Source organism: Monodelphis domestica, chromosome 2 (assembly GCF_027887165.1).
Source record: "Monodelphis domestica isolate mMonDom1 chromosome 2, mMonDom1.pri, whole genome shotgun sequence".
Lineage (NCBI taxonomy): Eukaryota > Metazoa > Chordata > Mammalia > Didelphimorphia > Didelphidae > Monodelphis > Monodelphis domestica.
In genome coordinates, this window is record NC_077228.1 from 265,510,112 (window position 1) to 265,532,536 (window position 22,425).

The 22,425-nt window shown below is 42.0% G+C and overlaps 1 protein-coding gene and 1 non-coding gene across 6 annotated transcripts in view; both read right to left on the bottom strand.

The window, feature by feature from the left end:
- Window positions 1–16,212: 16,212 nt before the first annotated feature.
- On the bottom strand, window positions 16,213–16,267 carry MIR12325 (microRNA mir-12325). Its single transcript, NR_162860.1, has one exon. It is a non-coding gene; the product is annotated as a microRNA mir-12325 (primary transcript).
- Window positions 16,268–19,851: 3,584 nt separating this feature from the next.
- The window catches only part of TRIM26 (tripartite motif containing 26), a 101,023-nt gene continuing 98,449 nt past the window's right edge, over window positions 19,852–22,425 (bottom strand). For all 5 annotated transcript variants that reach the window (XM_007483474.3, XM_056817815.1, XM_016430936.2 and 2 more), the window contains one exon: window positions 19,852–22,242. In XM_007483474.3, coding sequence (XP_007483536.1) covers window positions 21,566–22,242 — 677 coding nt within the window. In that variant the 3' untranslated portion in view covers window positions 19,852–21,565. The remainder of the gene's footprint in view (window positions 22,243–22,425) is intronic.

Genomic DNA, 22,425 nt, shown 5'->3' on the forward strand with positions numbered 1-22,425 from the left:
GGGATCCAGGACCAGAGACAGAAGGTCATGGGTTCAAATCTGACCTGACACTTCCTAGCTGTGTGATCCTGGACAACTCTGAACTTAACCCCCATTGCCTAGTCCTCACCACTCTTCTGCCTTGGAACCAATACATAGTATTGATTCTATGATGGAAGGTAAATGCTTAAAAATAAAACACAACAAACTCTCTAAAGCTGCAGAGGGAAGAATCACATGGACCTTAGGGACAATTATATTGCCCCTACGCTTAAAGGAAGATAAAATATAAACACCTTTGTATACTTTTTAAAGCCTTTCTCAAATTGGCTCCAACCCATCTTTCTAGCCTCGTTGTATATTACTCCCCTCCTCCTGCAAACTCCAATCCAGCCAAACTGACTTTCTTTTACTTAAGCCCAATGTTCCATCTGCTTTTTTCCAAATCTTGCCCTGACCACTCCCCATATCTAGATTGCACTCCCTCCTCACCTCTACCTCACAGAAAATCAATCCTTCTTTTATTTTTTATTCGTTATCTGTTATTTTATCTTTTATTCTTTAAAACCCTTGCCTTCCATTTTGGAATCAATACTGTATATCGGTTCCAAAGCAGAAAAGTGTTAAGAGCTAGGCAATGGGGGTTAAGTGACTTGCCCAGGGTCACACAGCTAGGAATCCCTCTTTTTTTCTTCAAGATGGGTTCAAATACCACCTTCTACATGGAGCCCTTCCTGACCTCTCCCACTGCCCCTACCTAATGACCTTATATTTTCCTTTTCGTTTCTTTATAATTATTCTCTTTATAGTTATCCCTTATATGCTCGTCTATGTACTTCTGGTCTACCCAGATAGTGAGCTCCTTGAGAATAGGGCATGTTCTATTTTTTTGTTTTTGTATCCCCAGAACCTAAGCTAGGGTCTGGCAAACAGACTTTATAGCTTAATTAGTGCTTTTTGGTTAATTGGTTGTGTGACCTTAGGATGATAATTCCTGCTCTACCCATGTGGGGAAACAGTTTTCTTGCAGCTGCTGGGCAGGTTAGTTTTGCGTAACTGCTTTTTTGAGTTTCAAGAGGGAATTCTCTGGAGGGAGTATAAAGGGAAGAGACTGTAGTATAGGGAAACGCCAATAAAATAAGCAAATAAAACAGCTTTGTAAACCATAAAGTACTACATAAACATTCATTGTTATCATTGCAGAAAAGCTGTGATCAGCCTTTGAGCAAGAAGCATTCACATGAATGAAGACACACACATTGTGTAAACAATTCAAGTTTTAGGGGCAATAACAGAACTTTATATTTCCTGTGCTTATTATTAATTTCATTTATGTACATATGCCTATGTATATGTGTGTATATTTACCAACTATATGTATTAGCAAATTTCCACATAAGTTTTCCTACGTTATCTGATTGAACTTAGCTCCCTCCCTCCCTTCCCTTCCCCTTCCCGGTGCTGGCAGGCCATTCCATCTGGGTTATACATATATTATCATGCAAACCTTTCCATATTGTTCATTTCTAAAAATAAATAATCTTATAAAACCAAAACCCCAAAGTATAGACCCAAATAAACAAGCGCTTTCATCTGCAATTGACTCCAAAAATTCTTTTTCTGGAGGACATCATTCTTTGTCCCAAGTCCCTCAGCATCATCTGGGATCATTTCATGGTGGATAATAAAGAAGTCTTTCACAGCTGATGTGACAGAACTTTAGAGGTCATCAAGTCCAAATTCTTCATTTTGCAGTTAAGGAAATGAAGTGTAATGAAAGTGAAAGGCCTTGCCTAAGGTCACGTGGTAGGAAAGCTCAGGGCATCCTACTTGGATCTCCTGGGCAGATAGGTGGACTTAGACAAGAGATAGAAGGCTGGGCCTGGAGTGGGGAAGACCCAAGCTCTAATGTAGCCTCAGACAACTTATTAGTGATATAATCCTGCTTAAGGCATTTAATTTGATTGCCTTAGGTGTAAAATGGGGATAATAAGGGTACCTCCCTCCCAGAGTTGTGACGATCAAATGAAATAATCATTACAAGGCATTTTTGTTACATTACAAGGCAAATTACACAGCGCCAGATGTATACTATTTTTGTTGTTCAATTGTTTCAGCTTGTCCAACACTTTGTGACCCATGTGGGGTTTTCTTGACAGATACTGAAGTGATTGGCCATTTTCCCTTCTCTAGCTCATTTTACAGGTGAAGAAACTGAGGGACGCAGGATTATTTTTGCTATATTTTTTCCAGATGACACATAGATATGATTTTTAATCATTGTTTTCTGACATGTTTCAAACCATGCTCTCTCCCTCCCTCTCTCTTCCCCTAAAAGATAGGCAATATGATATAGGTCAGTGATGGTGAACCTTTTAGAGTTGGAGTACCGGGTCTACCCCTACTGCACCCCCCCAGAGCCTGAGTGCCCCCTCATATCCCCTTCTTACCCCAACAGGGGAGGGAGGAAGCATTCCTATTGACTGCTGGGCAGAGGGGCATGTGTGGAGAGGGGAAGCTATGTGCCATATGTGAGCTATGCTCCTCTCAAACCTAGCTCCTCTTCAACACCACCACAGGAATCAGCTTCATCACAGAATCCACAGGCTGCCATCTGCACCTCACCCACACACAGCATGTAAGCATCGCTCCCAGCACCTTGGAGAGGGGAGGAAGCATTTCCATTGGCTGCTGGGTAGAGGGGCTGGGAGAGTGAGGAATGTCCTCAGGCAGAGGGGAACAGCTCCACCCACCCCACCCCACTCAGTCCTTCTGGCATTCTAGTAAGGAACTCTGGCAAGCCACTGCAGGTGTGTTCACAAAGAGGGCTCTGTGTGCCCTTTTTGGCATGGTTGTCATAGGTTTGCCATCCCAGATACAGGTCATATAAGAACTCTCATGCATATTTCCATGTTCATCATGTTGGGAAGGAAGACTCATATTGCTTATTCAAGGGAAAAAAATCATGAAGGAAATAAAGTAAAAATTGGTATGCTTCAATCTGCCCTCAGATTCTTATCAGTTCCCTCTCTGGTGGTAGCACACAGGGTTAAAGAACTTGCCCCAGGTCACACAGCTGGGAAGTGTCTGGGGCCAAATTTGAACCCAGGACCTCCTGTCTCTAAGCCCAGCCTACATTTATTGCACCTCCTACTGCTCCTGTTGTTCCCCTGGTTCTGCTTCCTTCACTGCACTAGAACACTTGGGCAGGGCAAGGAAAGAAAACAATTTGGAGTCTGAGCACTTGAGCTTGAACTCAGATTCTTCTCCATCTCTGGATGACCTGGGGAAATTGCTTACCTCTCTCTCTGAAACTCATCTTTCTTACCTGTAAAATGAAAGAACTGAACTAAAATGATTCCATCCAATGAAGATTTATCCTTCCAAATCCTGTCCTCTTTCTTTTTTCTCCTGAGTAAATGGAATCATAGGATGCTCTTAGTTCATAAAAATGCCTGATTTAGAGCTAGAAGGGGCTTTGAAGGCCATTGAGTCTAACCCACTCACTTTACAGGTGAGGAAACTGAGGCACAGAGCAGTTAAGAGGCTTGCCAAGGGTACCCACAGCTAGTAGGTATCTGAGATGGGAATTGTGAGCATCAAAATTGTGTGCCTAAACCCAGAGGTTCCTGTGCTAGAGACTGGAATGACAAGGGAAAGTATGGTAAGGGCTAGGCAATGGGGGTTAAGTGATTTGCCCAGGGTCACACAGCCAGGAAGTGTCTAGGGTCACATTTGAACCCAAGACCTCCTGTCTCTCAGCCTGGTAAATGTTTAACAGCCAGACTGGGAGTTGCAGGGAAAGGGGAGGAAAGGGAAAGGTAGGGAGAAGTGTGTATTCATATACACTTTATTTTTATTTATTTTTCTTTTAAACCCTTACCTTCCATCTTGGAATCAGCACTGTGCATTGGTTTCAAGGCATAAAGGTTAAGGACTAGGCAAGTGGAGGTTAAGTGACTTGCTCAGGGTCACACAGCTAGGCAGTGTCTGAGGTCATATTTGAACCTAGGACCTCCCCTGTCTCTAGGCCTGGCTCTCAATCCATTTGAGCCACCTAACTACCCCTCATACACACTTTAACAAAAAACTTTACCTTTTGTTTCAGAATCTATACAAGGTATAAATTCTAAGGCAGAAGAATAAGAGCTAGGCAACTAGGGTTAAGTGACCTGCCCAAGGTCACACAGCTAGAAAGTATCTGGGGTCAAATTTGAACCCAAGATCTACTATCTTCAGGCCTGGCTTTCCATCCACTAAGCCACCTTTCTGACCCCCAACCTCCCCACACATTTTCAATTTTAATTTGCATTATTAATATTTTAAGACTAGACTAGACAATTAATAAAACAACAAATCAAGCCCTAATTTGTAGTGATTTGCATTTCTAAGGTGTAAACAAGGCTTACACTGAAATTTTAACAATGGTTCTTGGTTACAGCAAGCTCCAGCACACTCCTGGCAAGGGGTCACACTTCCCTTTTGTTCCCAGGACAAAGAGTTTGGTAGAGAAAGCATAGGCCTACCCAGTGAAAGAATAGCCACAGTCACACTTTTCTCTCCAAGTGTGTGGGGAGCAGGGGAGGGAGGGAACCCACAAATTGAGAGGGCTGGCCTAGATAATCTCGATAATATTTTCTATTTGGATTCTTTGAATCCATAACACTAGACTGGGGGGTTGGAATAATTCTATTCTTATCTGCCAAAATAAGACCATGGAGGGCCTCTCCTGACTGAAATGCCTGTAAAAACCAAAAATCTTCACAAAAGTCTGTCCCACCAACCCCAACATGAACATTCAGTCACCTCTTCTAGGAAGCCTTCTCCCATTAATATTATCCTATTCTAAACACTGCGTTACCATAAATCCTTTTAGGATGTAGAATTCCATGTTCTGTCTATATTCTCTTTGCTGTTTTTGTATTATAAAAGCTATTAATTAGAGTCTGAAGATATAGTTATTCCATGAGTTCTTAACCTGACAGATTTCAGGCAGTCTACAAATTCCTTGAAAACTAATTCTCTTCTTTCCAAGCCAAAAGTCTGGATTAAATGTGGCAAACATTCCGATGACCCCCTTTTTATACAAGTTTGACATTGATCAAGATCATGTTAATCTTTACAATGTCACAAGTGTGCAGAAACTTATTTAACAGATATTGGACGCTCTCTAGTAAAATGACTGACTCTGGCAGATGAATTATCTTTCACCCATAACTTTTAAGGCCTCTAAAGGGAGATTCTTTATCAGAGTAGTCTGTGCACTGAACTGGGAATCCCAAGTTCCTATCCAGATTCTAGCACTATGTGATCTTGAGCAAGTCATTTGATCCCTAGGAATCCTAGTTTCCTCATTTATAAAATAAGGGGTTGAGTTACATTTATAGTTTCTTCGTCCTAATATAATTTGCTAAATGCTTCTACTGGGGGCAACTAGGAAGCTCAGGCCTAGAAACAAGAGGTCCTGGGTTTATATCTGGCCTCAGACACTTCTTTGCTGTGTGACCCTGGACAAGTCACTTAACCATGGGTGCCTAGTCCTTACTGCTCACACAGTGGGCAAACAAAGAGAATCATGGATCAGTCCATAAAGACTAAAGTGAACCATGGGTAAAGTGGCATCTAATCCTTTGTTACAGCAATGCAACTATGGCCCAAACAATTGGCCCCTTCCTTAATAATCAAAGGAGATAAATAGCATTGTTGAAAATCTCTCAGGCACTTCCTAACTATATTAAACTATCTAACTAATATTAACTACTGTCTATGGGCACTCTATAGCCCAGTGATGGTGAACCTTTTGGAGATGGAATGCCAGGGCCTACCCCCACCTCCCCTATACTCAGATTGAGTGCCTACCCCACCCTCCCACCAGCAGATCACCCCAGGCAGGAGAGGAAGCACTCCCATTGGCTGCTGAGCAGTGGGGCAAGGGAAGTGAGGAATGTCCTCAGGTAGAGAGAGAGGGAGAGAAGAGCTCTGCCCCAGTACCTCTGGTTTTCTAATTTAAAAAAAAAAAAGACTGCAGGTGTACCCACAGAAAGGGCTCTGAGTGCCACAGGTTTGCCATCATGGCTATAGCCACTCTCTCTAGGGCAACTATTGCCATACTCTCTTGTAATACATCTTGCACAACATGGAGATTGTCCAGATTAATTCCTTGGATCATACCTTGACTTTGATTTTGGCCCCCAACATGTCCAAGAATGTCTTTGTCCCCAGCCCTCTCCATCCTGAGAGAAATTTGCTCCACCCCTTCGCTTACTCCTTCCTTTGTTTGTTTTTTTTCCATTTATCTTTGAGTACTCCAGCTTCACTGGGTCATTGGGTTGGGCCCTCACAGATGGTGAGTTCCAGTTGGGGAGGGAGCTTAGCAGAGGCTCCCTCCACCACAAAACCTGGGCAAAACCCACTTTTCCCTCTTGCTTGGGCTTTTTTTTCTCCCCTTTCCCCATTTCCTGTTTTGAGAGCCTTGGCAAACTGCCACCACACTTACCACCCTGTCCTTTACTTCGTCAATCCCAGGGAGATCCCCACTGGTTTTCTCTCCTTTTCAATTGGAAAAAGTTGAATTTGTGGACCTAAAAAACAGCAGTTTGTATTTTACAACCACAATGAATGGCTGCAACATCCCCTAGAATTTGGAGTATGGACAGTATATGGGACTCTAAATTATAATACTGTCCTGTAGTTGGGTTTGTTTTACATGAGAGAGGGGAAATGGCCAGAAATCTCCTACATTCTGGCCTTCATGGCACCAGCACAAAGGGGCGAGGAGTATGGGCTTTTATTTGTCACTCATTGCCTCGGACCCAGAGCGCGTGGGCACAAGACGAGTGGGTTAAGTTGGAAGAAAGGGAGATTTTCCCAATGACACCTACGCAGCTGCTGTGCCTAGATGTGGTTAGGCTATAACTGTGGCTCAGACAGAAAGCTGACTTTGCAGAACAGAAGGAATAGGGGTAAGGGGTGTTAAGGAGACAAGCTCTATGACTATTATGGGGAAGGTTGGACAAATCTATCTTTGTGCTCTATAACTGATTGATGACATCCCACTTGCTGTGGACCAGGGACCCCTTGGGATAAAGCTATGGTCATCTATTGGGTCTGGTCCCTACTTCAGAAACCTTTGTTCCATTAAATCTCCCTAGAATATCCTTCCTACTTTCTGTTTTAAGGAACAACTCAAGCTCCCACCTCCTTCTATGGAACCCTGCCCGGCTGCTTCTGACCTCAGTAATCCCTCCTTCCTATGAACTCTTAATTGATTCATTCCATGATTGACCTTTCTTCTCTCTCATGTTTTATTAACTGCTCTCTTTTAGAAGCAACTGTGGTGGTTGTGGAAAGAATGCTAGTCTTGGAGTAAGCACACCTGTATTCAGAACTTTAGTTCTAATACTTATCCGTATTGGCTTTGCTAGGTCAGTCACTTGTCTCCTCTCTTGAGCCTCAACTTCTTCTAAAATGGGAATGGTGATAATATACCAGTATCATTTTCCCAATTGTGGGATTGTTTAGTATCAAGAGCTTTGTAAACTTAAGATCTTTTTTTTTAAGAGCTATTTCCTTGTGTGTGTTCTTTCTTCCCATTTAGACCATGAATTATCTAAGAGGATGTTATCTTGTACAAGACACTGTGTTCTGTAACACTGTGCTCAGAGCAATACCAAACACAATGCCCAGATGATGATGATGTATGCTCAACAGATGCTTGTTGATTATCTGATGTATGACGATAGTTCTTCAAGTTGTTTTCCTCTACAGAAATGAGTCCCCTAGAAAGAGATAATACTTTGAAAACAGTTCAACAGAAGAATAAAAACTGAATTCACTCACCTATAAAAATGCCTTTCCATACCTCACTCCTGTCAACTACTTAACATTTGAATTTATCTTGTTTCATCTTTAGAAACTCCAAATGGCTCAAAACCAGGCAAGGTTTCTATTTACCCTGTAGGCAGGGAGGTAGACAGTGTAGAGTTTTTTAATTGTTTATTTTAACAGCTTATCCACTGTAAATATGACATTAACTCTTCCTCAGCTTAAAGGTCAAGTTCTATGCCCCACACTGATACTTCCTAGATGGTTTGAAGATGGAATTAACTGCACCCTACTTATTCTTTAGATTTTAGCCACCAGGAATGTATACACCCTCACTTAAGGATTAAGGGGGTAGGGGGAAGGTCTATGACCCACATGTGCTAGTGAGTGACAAATCAGAAACAACTGACTGCTCCCTGGGCAGTCCAAAGCCAAGTTTAAGCTGCCATTGGTACACGTAAAAGTGGACCAAAGGCACAGGAAGTAACACAAAGAATGGTCTTTAAATTTGGTGGTAACTTCTTGTGTGGGGGTCTTCTTCACCTTTAAACTTGGCCTTGGAGGAGCTCTATCTTGAGACCCCAGACTGCTTCCCTTTGGACAGAAACATGGGTGAATGATAAAGACTGACTCCCTTTCCTTGGCTTTCTGGTGGCACTAACCACTGGAGAGGCCCCTTGTCTTGGAGGAGGTTTCGTGGCTGGAAGCCTTGTTTAAGTAATCCTCTGTGCCCCCCACCCCGCCCCCCACCTTTGCTCAGGCCTCTGAAGCCCTGCCTAGTTTGGACCAGGCTGGAGTAGTTATCTCTCTCTCTCATTTTTCTTAATTTCTTTCCCTCTCTTTGTAAATAAAACTACCATAAAAGTCATTCTGACTTGAGTAATTCATTGGAATTTAGTAATTAAATTCCTGGCGACCATACTCTTAAATATTCAGTCCAATCACAATTTTTACTTCACCAGTATAAGATTCATGTTCAATTTCTTCATCTGTAAAATGGGCATGACAATACTTGCGATTCTTACTTCTTAAAGCATTAGAAAGACGTGACTCATTAAAAATCACCTTATATCATGTACACTTAAATCTATCCATATAGAAGGCAAAATCCAAAATCTAAGGGAAATGCTATGTGTTCCTCCATTTGTCGCTATCTATGTGGCTCTACCCACCATACACATTCAATTCAAAAAGCATTTATTAAATGCCTACCTCATTCAGAACACTTTACTAGGCTAGGGACACAAAGGTAAGAACTCAAGTCCCTTCTCTCAAGGAGCTTATACTCTCCTGGGGAATAAGTCCTGCACCCAAGTAAGTAAATATAGATACAAAGCATTTTTAAAAGGGAAACATTACAGAATGAAGAAAATGTTTTATGGAGTCTAGAGGCACCTAAACTATGTTCTAAAAGAAGCTAGGATTTTGAGGCAGAGAGATAAGACAGATATGCATTTCCAACCTGGAGAACCATCTGTGGAAAAACATGAAGATAGGAAATGGAATGTTATATTAGTAGAATAGCCAACAGGCCAGTCTGACTAGAATGAAGAGCAAATGAAAGAAATGAAATGAAAGAAATGAAAGCAAATGAAAGAAAATAGTGTGAAATTTGATAGGAAAAGGGGCCATATCACCACAGGCTAAGAATGAGAGGCTGAAGAAAGAAGAGAAATGAAAAGCTGTTTCAAGTTTTTTCCTAAGAATTTATGACCAAACAAGACAGAGTGAACATTATAAGAAGTAAAATGGATAATTTTGATTACATCAGATTAAAAGGGTTTTGTACAAACAAAACCAATGCAACCAAAATTAGAAGGGAAACAAAAAATTAGGGAAATTTTTTTCTAGCAGGTTGGTCTGACAAAGGCCTCATTTCTCAAATATACAGAACTGACTCAAATCTATAAGAATGCAAGTCATTCCCCAGTGGGAAAATGGTCAAAGTATATGCACAGGCAGTTCTCAGACAAAGAACTCAAAACTATTTAGTCATCTGAGAAAAAGCTCCAAGTCACTATTGATTAGAGAAATACACATTAAAATAACTCTGAAATACCACCTCATATACTTTCAGATTGGCTAATAAGGCCAAAAAGTAAAATGATAAATGTTGGAGGGGTTGTGGAAAAATTGGGACACTAATACAATGTTGGTGGAGTTGTGAACTGGAGAGCAATCTGGAACTACTTCCAAAGGGCCATAAAACTATGCACATCCCTTAACCCAGCAATACCACGACCAGATCTGTATCCCAAAGAAATCAAAGAAAAAGGAAAAGGGCATATATGTACAAAAATATTTATAGTCGCTCTTTTTGGAGTGACAAAGAATTGGAAAGTGAGGCAATGTCAATCAATTGGGGAATGACTGAACAAGTTGTGGTGTATGGTTGTAATGGAATACTACTGTGCCAAAAGAAATGATGAGAAGGGTGTGTTCAGAAAAGCCTAGCTAAAGACTTATATGAACTGATGCAAAGTGAAGTGAACAGAAATAAGAAAACATCGTATATGGTAACAGAAATATTGTATGATGATCAACTGTGAAGAACTAACTTACTATCAGCAATGTAAGGATCCAAGACAACCCCAAGGATTCACAATGAAAAACACTATCCACAGCCATAGAAGAAATTGTTGGAGTCTGAATGCTGATTGAAACCTACCATTTTTCACTTTATGAGTTTTTTTTCTTCTGTGATGTGTGATAAGTATCTTTTTTTACAACATGAGGAATATAGAAATATGTATTGCATGCCAGCACTGGCATATCAGATTACTTACCATTTCAGGAAAAGGGGGAAAGGAGAGAGGGAATGTCAGAAAACAATTGTTAAAAATTGTTTCTATGTGTAATTGAAAAAAAATTAAAATTAAATTTAAAAAATTTTAAATAAATCTCTTCCTAGATTTTAGAGTTTGAAGAGACTTTAAGAGATTCTTTGATCCTTTGTTTCAGTTATATAACATATTCCTATTTTACTGACCAGCAGTATTATTAAATTATCAGGAAATAAGAACTTACAATGACAAATTTTTACAAGAAGCAGTGGAAAGTATATTGGATTTAGAATCCCAGAACTTGGGTTAAGTCTACATAGGAGTTTGGATAAATTACTTCCTCTTCTGGGTCTCATTCTCGTCATTTGTACAATGAGGGGGATGGACTAAACGATCTTTCAAGGCCGTAAACAGTATGAAATAGTATAAAGAGCACTTGGAAGACCTCAGTTCAGATCTTACTTCCCCGAGTACCATTAAGGGTGGAGACTAGTTTTTGCTCTTCTATCCCCCAGTACTCATGTAGTAGCTCAATAAATGCTTGTTGACTTAATCTCAACAGTAAAATGAAAAAGCTAAACTAGATGGCCTTAGAACTCCCTCTCAGCTAGACATCTATGACCCTTTCAGCTATAAACACCAAGTCTCTGTGATGCATATTAGTAGCCATACTGTGTGACTACAAATATGATGTTTTCAATATTGTATAATACACCAAAGTAGATGCAATTTGGGCAGCTAGTTAATGCAAGACTCATCTTCCTGACTTCAAATCTGGCCTGAGACCATTACTAGTTTTGTGGACCCAAGGCAAGTCAATGAAATTTATTTGCCTCGGCTTCCTCATATGTCAAATGAGCTGGAAAAGGAAATGGCAAACCATTCCAGTGTCTTTGCCAAGAAAACCCTGAATGGGGTCACAAAGAGTCAGGCATGTCTAAAATGAATGAATTACCACAAATGTAAATGTATCTCAAATGCCATATGCCAGTCCTATATTGTTGTTATTGTTTTCAGTTATTTAAACTTCATCACTTAATTCCTACTTCATGAGTTTACAATGTACATAATACATAAGTTCAAAATCATAAAATTTCTATGATTATATAGATACATACCAATCTCTGGAAAATGATAAATTATGGGGCAGCTAAATAGCAAAGTAGACAGAGCAACAGGCCTGGAATCAAGAGCACCTAGATTCAAATATGGCCCCAGAGACCTCCCAGCCATGTGAACCTGGGCAAACCAACCAGCCCTGATTGCTTAGCTCTCCTGTGTTGATTTTTTTTTTAAACCCTTACCTTCCATCTTTGAATCAATACAGTGTATTGGTTCTGAGGCAGAAGAGCAGTAAGAGCTAAGCAATGAGGGTCAAGTGACTTGCCCAGGGTCACACAGCTGAGACATGTCTGAAGCCAGATTTGAACCTAGGACCTCCCATCTTCTAGGCCTGGCTCTCAATCCACTGAGCCACCCAGCTGCCCCTCCTGTGTTGATTCTTAAAAGCTGATGGAGGGGGCAGTTGGGTGGCTCAGTGGATAGAGAGCCAGCCTCAGAGACAGGAAGTCCTGGGTTCAAATCTGGTCTCAGACACTTCCTAGCTGTGTGACCTTGGGCAAGTCACTTAACCCCCATTGCCTCGCCCTTACTACTCTTCTGCCTTAGAACCAATACACAGAATTGATTCTAAGATGGAAGGTAAGGGTTAAAAAAAAGGTGATGGATTGTGTGTGTGATAAGTCAGAGGAATCATGTCTATAATTATAGAAGGCCTCTTGAAAAGTATTGATTATAGAAATTATATTTTGGAGTCAATACAGCTACTCAAAATTGTATAGTTTACTTTAACATCGAATACTTGAAAAACTGTTGAGGTGAGGTGGCAAAAATATCTTTTGGAAATACAGCATAGCAGGGCTCATATTTTCAGGGATTATCCACCTCAATAATCCTAAGAAATGACATGGCAACTCTTGCTCTGCCTTCAGCTTACAGTATTTGCTGACTTTGAGAAACTTCATTAGATGGATAAAGGGGGAAATGCACAGAATTTGGGAAAATGGTTATCAGGACAACCAAAAAGATGGGGAAGAAAAGAGAGGAAGGCCAACGAAGACAAAAGGAGTCACACTCTCAAAATTATGCATTCTAGATTTGCTTTTAAAATCATTTGTCTGAATATGTAAATGCTACTTTATAGTCATTTGGAGGCAGAGGAATGTACACATGAAAGAAAGACAACACTTTTAAGTTTAATGTAATATTTTCTCTTTTACTTCCCTAAAACTAAACTGTCAACAAAACAATAAATCAAGTCCTGGTTTGTAGCATTTGCTGATTTCTGAGGTATAAATGCTCACATTGAAATTTTTGCATGCTACACGTTGAGGCAACAATTGAAACAAAAGATGATAAAAGATGATCCAATGGTGTACATGTTGGAGAATTTGAATTTAGAAAATCATCTTTGCAGAACTTACCAATCCTGAAACAAACTCACTCTGAACTTTGCATTGCTTACTAATGTTCCAAGAGAAGATGCCTGTTCAATGACCAAGAAGGAACAAATGAAAAGAGGAAGGGAAGGGAAGGGAAGGGAAGGGAGGGGAGGGGAGGAGAGGGGAGGGGAGGGGAGGGGAGGGGAGGGGAGGGGAGGGGAGGGGAGGGGAGGGGAGGGGAGGGGAGGGGAGGGGAGGGGAGGGGAGGGGAAGGGAGGGGAGGGAAGGGAAGGGAAGGGAAGGGAAGGGAAGGGAAGGGAAGGGAAGGGAAGGGAAGGGAAGGGAAGGGAAGGGAAGGGAAGGGAAGGGAAGGGAAGGGAAGGGAAGGGAAGGGAAGGGAAGGGAAGGGAAGGGAAGGGAAGGGTGGAAAGAGAAAGGGAAGTAGAGAGGGAGGGAGGGAGAAAAGAGGGAGGATGGGAAAAGAGAGGGAGAGAATGGGAATGGGAAGGAAAGGAAGGAAGGAAAGGAGAAAGGAAGGGGAGGAAGAAATGAAGGGAGGAAAGAAGGAATAGAGGGAGGGAGGGAGGATGAGAGGGAAAGAGGGAGGGAGGGAGGAAGGAAAGGAGGGAGAGTGGGAGGGAAGGAGGGAAAGTGGGAGGGAAGGAGGGAGGGAGGAAGAGATGAAGGGAGGAAAGAAGGAAGAGAGGGAGGGAGGGAGGGAGGATGAGGGGGAAAGAGGGAGGGAGGGAAGAAGAAAGGGACGGAGAGAGGAAGGAAGGACGGAAGGAAGGAAGGAAGGAAGGAAGGAAGGAAGGAAGGAAGGAAGGAAGGAAGGAAGGAAGGAAGGAAGGAAGGAAGGAAGGAAGGAAGGAAGGAAGGGAAAGAGGGAAGGAGGGAAAGAGAGGGAAAGTGGGAAGGAGGGAGAGAGAGGGAAACTGGGAAGGAAGGAGGGAGGGAGGGAAGGAAGGAAGGCTGGCAGTGCCATTATGGTCTAGTTCTTTGGTATTCTCCTTCCTTGGGGAATGTTTCTATCCTTATACCTTCAAGGAGAATCAGCATGGTAGTGCAAGAAATATTTGACATGAAGTTGGCCATACTCTATAGTCTCAGCTCTAGCACTTGCTGACTGTGCAATCCTTAGGTCATTTCAACTTTCTGGGCCTCACATTTTTCATCAGTAAGATGGGAATAATAATACTTGCCATCTGCTTCCAATATGATATATACAAAGAATTAAATAATGTAGGTTATTACAGTACCCCTTCAGCCTAACCCAAGTCTCTCTTACTATCATTTCCTTCTCCACTGATAGTGAACCAGAGGTCAAACTAGCTATTTTTACTACCACCACCTTCCCTACCCAAATCCTTAAGTTCAAATTTAGCTAAGCCATGTACTTCTTCACTCTCTGCTCCCTCAAGATTTACTCTTCATTAAACCCTTATTCACTGCCCATAGGATATCTTCCCATTACATCTCTCTCCCAATTCAATACACCATGTCTCTGTCTTTGGCATGACTCCTTCATTAGGGTAACTTTGGCTCCACTCCCACCATAACCTATCCTGGCTCTCCAGCTGCCTCCTTTGGGAATCTCCATTTATATCCCCTGTGTGTGCTCCGAGGAGCTGCTAACAAACTCCAAACCATTTCCATACAGACTCAATATCTTACCCTGTAGTGCTGATTGACACCTTCTATGAGATTTCTGCATGACTGTGCTCTGGGGATCCTCAGCCCACCATACAGAGCTCTTGAGGTTTCTTGCCATGTAGAATACCAAGGTGCTATTCTCCTAATCCATCCCCCTTTAGCCTCTTGAAGCCTTCCAGCCATTCACCCACCAAAGTTGTGGAAAGCTAAGCTTTAGAATCCATCTCTTAGAGAGGGAACAGGACAATGTTGCCATGGGAAACTGACACTGCAACTGATGGTGACGATGCAGTAAAAGCAAAATGTGTCTGTATTAGAGACTCATGAGTTTAACAGATAGTCCAGGCAGACAAGACAGGTCCTTCCCAGACACAGATATCATATTGGTTTAAGTTCCCTCTTATTCCACAGATGCTTCTCTCAAAAATCTCCTTCAATACATGTCAATGCAACAAACCATTAAGATCTTTGAGGACAGGGACTGCCCTTGGTCTCTTTTTCTAATTCTCTGCCCTTAGCACAGTGCCTGGCACACAATTGTTATAATAGACTCTTCATGACTTCCCCCTCATTGACCATAGCACACTAGGCCCTTCCATACTCCACTATATCCTAAAATCTGTCCAAGCTCTGATTTGTTACTTCCAAAGACACACACACTAGTCATCTCATCCTTTGCTATCCTCTTCCCTTTTACTTTCAATCTTTTCCATAATTAGTCTTTCCAAATAGCCTTCTCACTATATGCTCAAAGTATTTAAGCTTTGGCTTCAGTATTTGTTCTTCCAATGAAGTCGATTTTACAGCACTCAGCTTTCCTTATAATCCAACTCTCACTGCCACACATTACTACTGGAAAAACCAAATGACTATATGAACCTTTGTTGGCAAGGCTATGGCTCCATTTTTTATTATGATGTCCTGATTTGCCATAGGTGTCTTTTAATTTCATGGCTGCAGTCACTATCTGTAGTGATCTCTGAGCCCAAGAATATAAAGTCTAAAACTGCTTCCAATTCTTCTCCCTCAATTTGCCAGAAAGTTATATGACCAGATGCCATGATCTTATTTTAAATGTTAAGCATCAAATCATCTTTTACGTTCTCTTCTTTTGCCCTCATCAAGAGGTTTCTTAAATCTTCTTCACTTTTGCTCCCAATGGTATGTATCATCTAAATATTATTGACATTTCTCCTGATAACCTTAATTTTGGCTTTTGATTTGTCCAGCCTGGCATTCCCCATGACATATTCTGCAAATAAGTTAACTAAGATGACAACATACTACCTTCTCAAAATCCTTTCCCAATTTTTAATCCATCCAGTTGCTCCTTGTTTAGTTCTAACACATGCAGGTTCCTCAGGAGACAAGCAAGATGATCTGGTTCTACAATCTCTTCGAGAACGTGCCACAATTTCTTGTGATCCACAGTGAAAGGCTTTTAGGATAGTCAATGAAGAGGTAGATGTTTTCCTGGAACTCCTTTGCTTTCTTCATGATCCAATGAATGGTGGCAATTTGACCTGGCACACAGTAGATACTTAATAATGCTTATTGACTAACTAACAAACATTGAATAAGTACCCACTACGTACAAGGCAGTGTGTCAAAATAATGTGCCTGGGCTGGGTGGAGGGATCTCTTCTGGCTGCTTCTAAACTAATTGGAATGCTCCTTTTTCAGATAAAATGATCTCTTTCATAATCCCAATTCTCTCTGCTTAAGGGATTGTCCTCCTTACTCAGACTCTGAGTCAGCTATGAGTCCATTTTTCTTCAGTAATTTTTCTAGTGGTTTGGCAGTTTCACTTCCCCAGGCTCTAGTCTCTCCATCACTGGAAGGAAATAAATGCCTAGAAGAAAAAGATAAATGGCATAGGCAGAAGCAGAATTCTTTCTTCAAGCATTAACAAATACTGGGACCTATTAACAAAAGACATTGCCTAATTGTTAAGGGGAATACAAAAGTTGAAACAAGACAGTCTCTGATCTCTGCTTTACAATCCAAAAGGAAGGAAGGAAAGGTCATAGGATCATAGATTTACAGTGGAAGGGACCTCTTTTTAAAGGTGAGGAAACTGAGGCACAGAGAAGTTAAGAAGTGACTTACCCACAATGACCCAGCTGATGTTTTTGAATCAGAGTCTGAACCCAGGTCTTCTTGACCCCAAATCTGGTATACTATTCACTACAAGATATGTACATTTAAATAACAATGAGACAAGGCAGAGAGTGACAATGACAAAGGCAAGATCCAAACAGAGACCTAAGAAATCCAAGGAAAGGTAGACAATTTTCATTGCCCATATTTTCAGTGTGGGGGGAGGAAGGAATGCTGTAGGGGCAAGTCACTGTGAAAGGGTCAGGTAAGATTTCTTAAGGTGCCATCGCACCTGAGCTGAAGGAATGCATGGTGGTACTCCAGGCATGGGTGAGAGGATGCTAGGATGCATATGAATATGATGACAGTTAGAGATCAGGAAACCCAATAGCAAACTACTTTGTCTGGAATACAAAATGCATGAAATTAGTCTGGCAAAGTAGGTTGAAGGTTAAATAGTGCAGAATCTTAAATGCTAGGCTGGGGACTGTATTCTTTCAGTCTTCCAGGAAGGGAATATTATTTTGGTAATTATGTGAGATGGGTACCCTAGTCTAGCTTTGTGTACCATCCTAATCTTGTGTCTCAAGCAGAAATATGATTCAAGCTGCTCCTGCCACTTCCTCAAGGAAGTCCCTTTAGAAATCTCTTTCTCTCTCCTCTTTTTCCAACCCAGAGATTTAGGGCTGGACATCAGTTATTCAATTCCTCAGGCATGGAATATGACTATTTTTTTTTAAACATCCTGCTATGTTACTAAAGCAGTATATGATCTTTTATTCAGTTGTTTGAATTATTCTCATCTTTTTTTAAATCACCTCACCTCCTATTCATAGGAGTTCTTTATAGGTCTCTGAACCCAATGCAAACTCCTTAGCTCAACAAATTAAACAAGTATTTATCAAGCACTTCCCAGGTGATGAAAAGAACAGTCCTTACCCTCAAAGGGCTTATATTCAATTAGGTGAAATCACATGTATATAAATGACTAAATAGAAAGTAAATACATGGTTATGGGTGTGGGGGAGGCATTGAAGAAAGGATCCATGGAGAAAGTATCACCTGAGCAGAGTTTTGAAAGAAACAAGGGACCTATGCATCAGGGAAGTAGAAATGCCTTCTAGACACAGGAGACAGCCAGTACCATGGTAGTTTTAAAAAGGGCAATGAGTTTTGTGAGAGGAACAGCAAGAAGGCCAGTTTGTTTAGGCCAAAGAGTGAAGGAAGGGGCACAACATAAATAAACATTAGAATGAAAGATTGGAGCTAGGTTGTAAAGGTCTTTAAGAAATAAATAGGCATTTATATTTGATCATAAAAATGACAGGGAAAGCCTTTAGTTTACTTGGGGTGGAGTGAGGGCACTAGAAGCCCTTTCAAGGACCATTCCCTCACTCCCAAATTGTTAGCCTTGCTTTCTCATTATAGCCTTTTTGCCTCGGCTACTCTCCCATCCCTCCCATTGTTTATTCCATTCCCAAGATCCATACCTGGTGTCACCAAACCATATGAGACTAAGAGGCAGCCATGTTCTTTTTCAATACCCAGTCATAAACCCTTTCCAAAATCAAGATTTGTAGCAATGCATTCTCCTTCCCATCCTAGCCCACTCTCAGAACCTACAAATTCACCTTCTAATTCCCCACCTAAAGGGCAAGGATCACCCCTCCTCCTGGTACAGTGGCAAAACAGGAGTTGGCAGTCACTTTGAGAAAAATTGCTAATTCATATCCTGTATTCTTTCCCACATTTCCTTGCTCCTGCAATGCCCATCCTCCCCTTTTACTAAATCAATCATTTCTCCAGGTTTGCAGATTAAAATCCCTCCTCTGCCCCGCAGTGTTCCCCCTCCTCTTTTCTTCCCAGAAGAGGCTTAAGGCCCTAAATTACCTGATAAGGGATGTGGCCACTCGGTAATTAAGTCGTTTTAGCCGCCTCACGGATTTCAGTTTCTCCAAGTGTTGCCCCCCTTAGTTAACCGCAAACTCCTCCCAGCAGTAAGCTGCAGTGGTACTGAGCAGGGGAGACTGGGGAGCTGGTGTTTGGAAGGCTCCCATTCCAGGATTGGTTCTGCCTGAGTCGCCTCCTCCAATGAGAAACCTGGGTTGTTGCCAGGCAGAAATGCTGTATCAGATTGGGTAGAAAAGCTAAGGCCTGGGAAATTACTGGTAGGTATGAGCCAGAAAATTAAGAATAGACCTTTGCAGGGGAAAAAAAAAAATCTTCCCAGGGAGCAAACATCCTGACCATTCTGGCCCTCTTCCTCTTTGAATAAAAAAGCAATTCCTGTCTTTTCTCATTACTGAGAAACCAAAGGATTTATATAGTCTTCTGGAACTCCAGCTAAGAGATCATGTAGTCCAATCTCTACAAAATATATATAACACTATGACCTGGAAAGGGCGTGTTATTTGCCTCAGATCATGAGAAGGCAATTTAGGGATGAAACGAAATTTAGGGATGTAAATTACCAGTCAACATGAATAGAATCCCAGAAAGACTGCAGTTAGGAAAGACCTTGAGAATCTACTCTAACCCCTGCATTTTGCAGCTGAGGAATCCAGAAGGAAATCCCTTTTTCAGGGTTGCACCGGGTTAGCTCCAAATTTGGCACCCAGTCTAGATGGTGTGTTGGGAAGAGAGGGAAAATTGATCCCAGGATCAAAGCTGGAAGGGTACTTAGAAGTTCAACCCCTTTTTTCATAGAAAATGAAAGCCCAGTCACACAGCTAGGAAGTGTTAAGAAATGGAACTTGATCCCTGGTCTTTCTGACCCAGTGTTCTATCCACTATACCAGTGGATCTTAAGTTTTTTGGCCTCAGCACCCCCAATATAAACATTTTATTAAGCCCCAGCCCCACCCTGCCCTTTTTGTTTATATAAGTTATATCAACCAATATTTAATATTATGAAAATAATTTTGACCTCATAAATCCCATGAAAGGGTCTTGAATGTCCCTAGGGATCCTTGGATCACATTTTGAGAACCACTGAACTATATCTATTGTGCATGCTGCCAAATACAGAACATATTCCAAAGCCCAACCAAAATTACTTTTTCATTACCCAGTTTGTTTGACAAATATTTATTCAGCAGTAGTAATGTAGTGTATCTATCACTGTGAGATATGCAAAACATGGCCCTTGCCCTCCATAGCTTACAGTCCAGTTGTGGGATGGTGGGGATATGTACACAGGAAACAGCCAATTAGCAATACAAGGTACTATCTGAGAAGTGCCACCACATGGTACATACAAGAAATTACATCAGGACAAAGTCACTGTGGGCAGGAGCATTTGAAAAAGACCTCCTGGAAGAGGTAGGACTTGAGGTGGGCTCTTTGATGGGCAAAAGGGAAAGGGCATTCCACGCCTAGGGGACTACTAAATGTATGAATAAGCAATGATCCTGGTGTCAGGAAGGTGGAGAAACAATGCTTAATTTGGTAGGAGCACAGTTTGTTTTGGATTGTTGGGTCATGGTATTGGGTTGAATAAGCCAAGAATTGTGGAAGACCATGGATGCTAGGATAAGGAGCCAGGACTTTATCCCCTAGGAGGTAGGTTGCCATTTATTCCCTTCTCTAGCTTTAGAGAACTGGAAATCTGATTGTGGACCTCTGAGGCACCTTGGTATCTTTACCCTGAAGGGAAGGATCTGGACTGAAATTGCATGAGAGGGAACAAGCAACAACAACAAAAAAATTAAGGCCTTATTGAAGGAGCTCAGAGTCTGGGTTGGAAAAGCACCAGAGACCAGGGGGTTTTCTATATACAGACAAGAACAGAGCACCTACGAGACCGCTGGCCTTTGAGGTGAGGAGGGGTGCTAGACCCAGTCACAGGAATAAGACTCTGGGCTCAGTCACATATTCAAAAGAAGAGATTCACAAAGGTGATTTATTGATCTTGATAATTTCCCCAGAGTCAAATGGGTCTATGTACACATCAGGACATCAGGACTTGAGGTTAATACCTTGACAGCCATGGGGAAACTCATCTGCAAAGCCCTGGACAAGACAGAGTATGAACTTGGGACAGGACCTCACCTAAGGGCTTCATATAATCCATATGTATGAAGAGAAATGGATCCCAACTGGCACCTGGGATCAGTGGAGTCCCTTCCCTTCTTCAGTAATCCTAAAGCCCCTCAGTCTGAAAGAAATCCTATAGGAATTCCATTTTATTCCATATATCATATTTTAATTTATATTTTGAGGAAATTGTCTCTTTACTACACAGAGAAAGGCTGAGTGGGAGAGGTGGAGTTTGGGATAGAGGGTTGAAAAGCAGCTAACCGGATGAGGACAGGTATTATTATGGGGCAGGGAAGAAAGCATAGGACAGGAGACCAAAGAAATGAATTTTGCAAGACTCAAGGATTTTATCAACATGACCTAGAACTCCAATGGCATTGGAGTGACTTTGGGGGAAGAGAAATTGAGTAAGTGGAATTCATACCTAAAGCCTTGGGGAAATTTACCACCACACAGGGAAGGGAGACCATCAGAAATGTTATAAACAGGACAGTTCAAGTGACAGAACTAGTCTTGGTACAAGTCTATGTGGGGGCCATGGAAACTAAGGGCATAAGGACTGGCAGTAGGCACAAAGACCCTACTCTCTCCTGCTCCTGATTTCCTGGCCAGGAGGACACCCTCTCCCCCTCAATGAAGCATGTACCTTCCAGGACTATTTGCCCCCATGAAGGGGAATCAGAACCCTGAGGGAAGCAAGGGGCCAGAGAGAGGATCTGTGTGTGTACGTGTGTGTGTGTCTCTCTCTCAAGGTTTCAGAATGAGACTTGTTCCCAGCCAATTGAGCCAAAAGAAGGGAACTAAACGCCTCGTAAAGGATGCTGAGAATGTATAGATAAGTTCCTGTGATTCCGCATTGGTGAAGGTCACTGTACCCCCATCATAATCCAGAGCAATCCCTACTCTTCTGGGTCGCTGGGCGAGGAATAACTCTGCTTCAGGATTAGTGTTAACCCATACACCTGCTGAGGACAGACGCAGGGCCCATACTCCATCCTCGGGGCTCAGGCGGAGCTCCCCCTTCTTCCTCACAGTGTCTCTGGCAACACCCACCAGACAAGACTCCTGAATGACATCATCATCTTCCAGATCATCTTCATCATCGTCTCCGCCAGAATCATCATCCTCATCTGTCTCCCAGTCCTCCTCTGCTTCCCCATATCCATTCTCTTCTTCTTCTTCTTCCTCTTCTCCTTCTTCTTCTTCCTCTCCTTCCTCTTCCCCCCATCCTTCCCTCTCCACTACCACTTCCCAGTAAACTTTGCCCCAGGTGAAACCCTTACTACCCAGAACTGCAGGCTCAGGATCAAACTGCTGGGGGTGTTGGTATAGACTCCGATATATATTGGTAAAGGACACACTCTTCCAGTCCTCAGATAATATAAGGTATCCACTGGCTGTCTGGGGATCCAAGGTGACGTTCACTGTGGAGACAAGGGGGGAAAGCGGTAGTTGTGGGTATGGGGGGGCTAAGGAGAGGGGCCTGGGGGTATCAGTTCCACAGGACTTGAGGCCATTTTAATGAGAACCCAGGGACAGAGATGGCATTTGGCCTTAGGACAAACTTGTCTCTCTTTTCCAGACATAATGATGCCATGAGAATTATA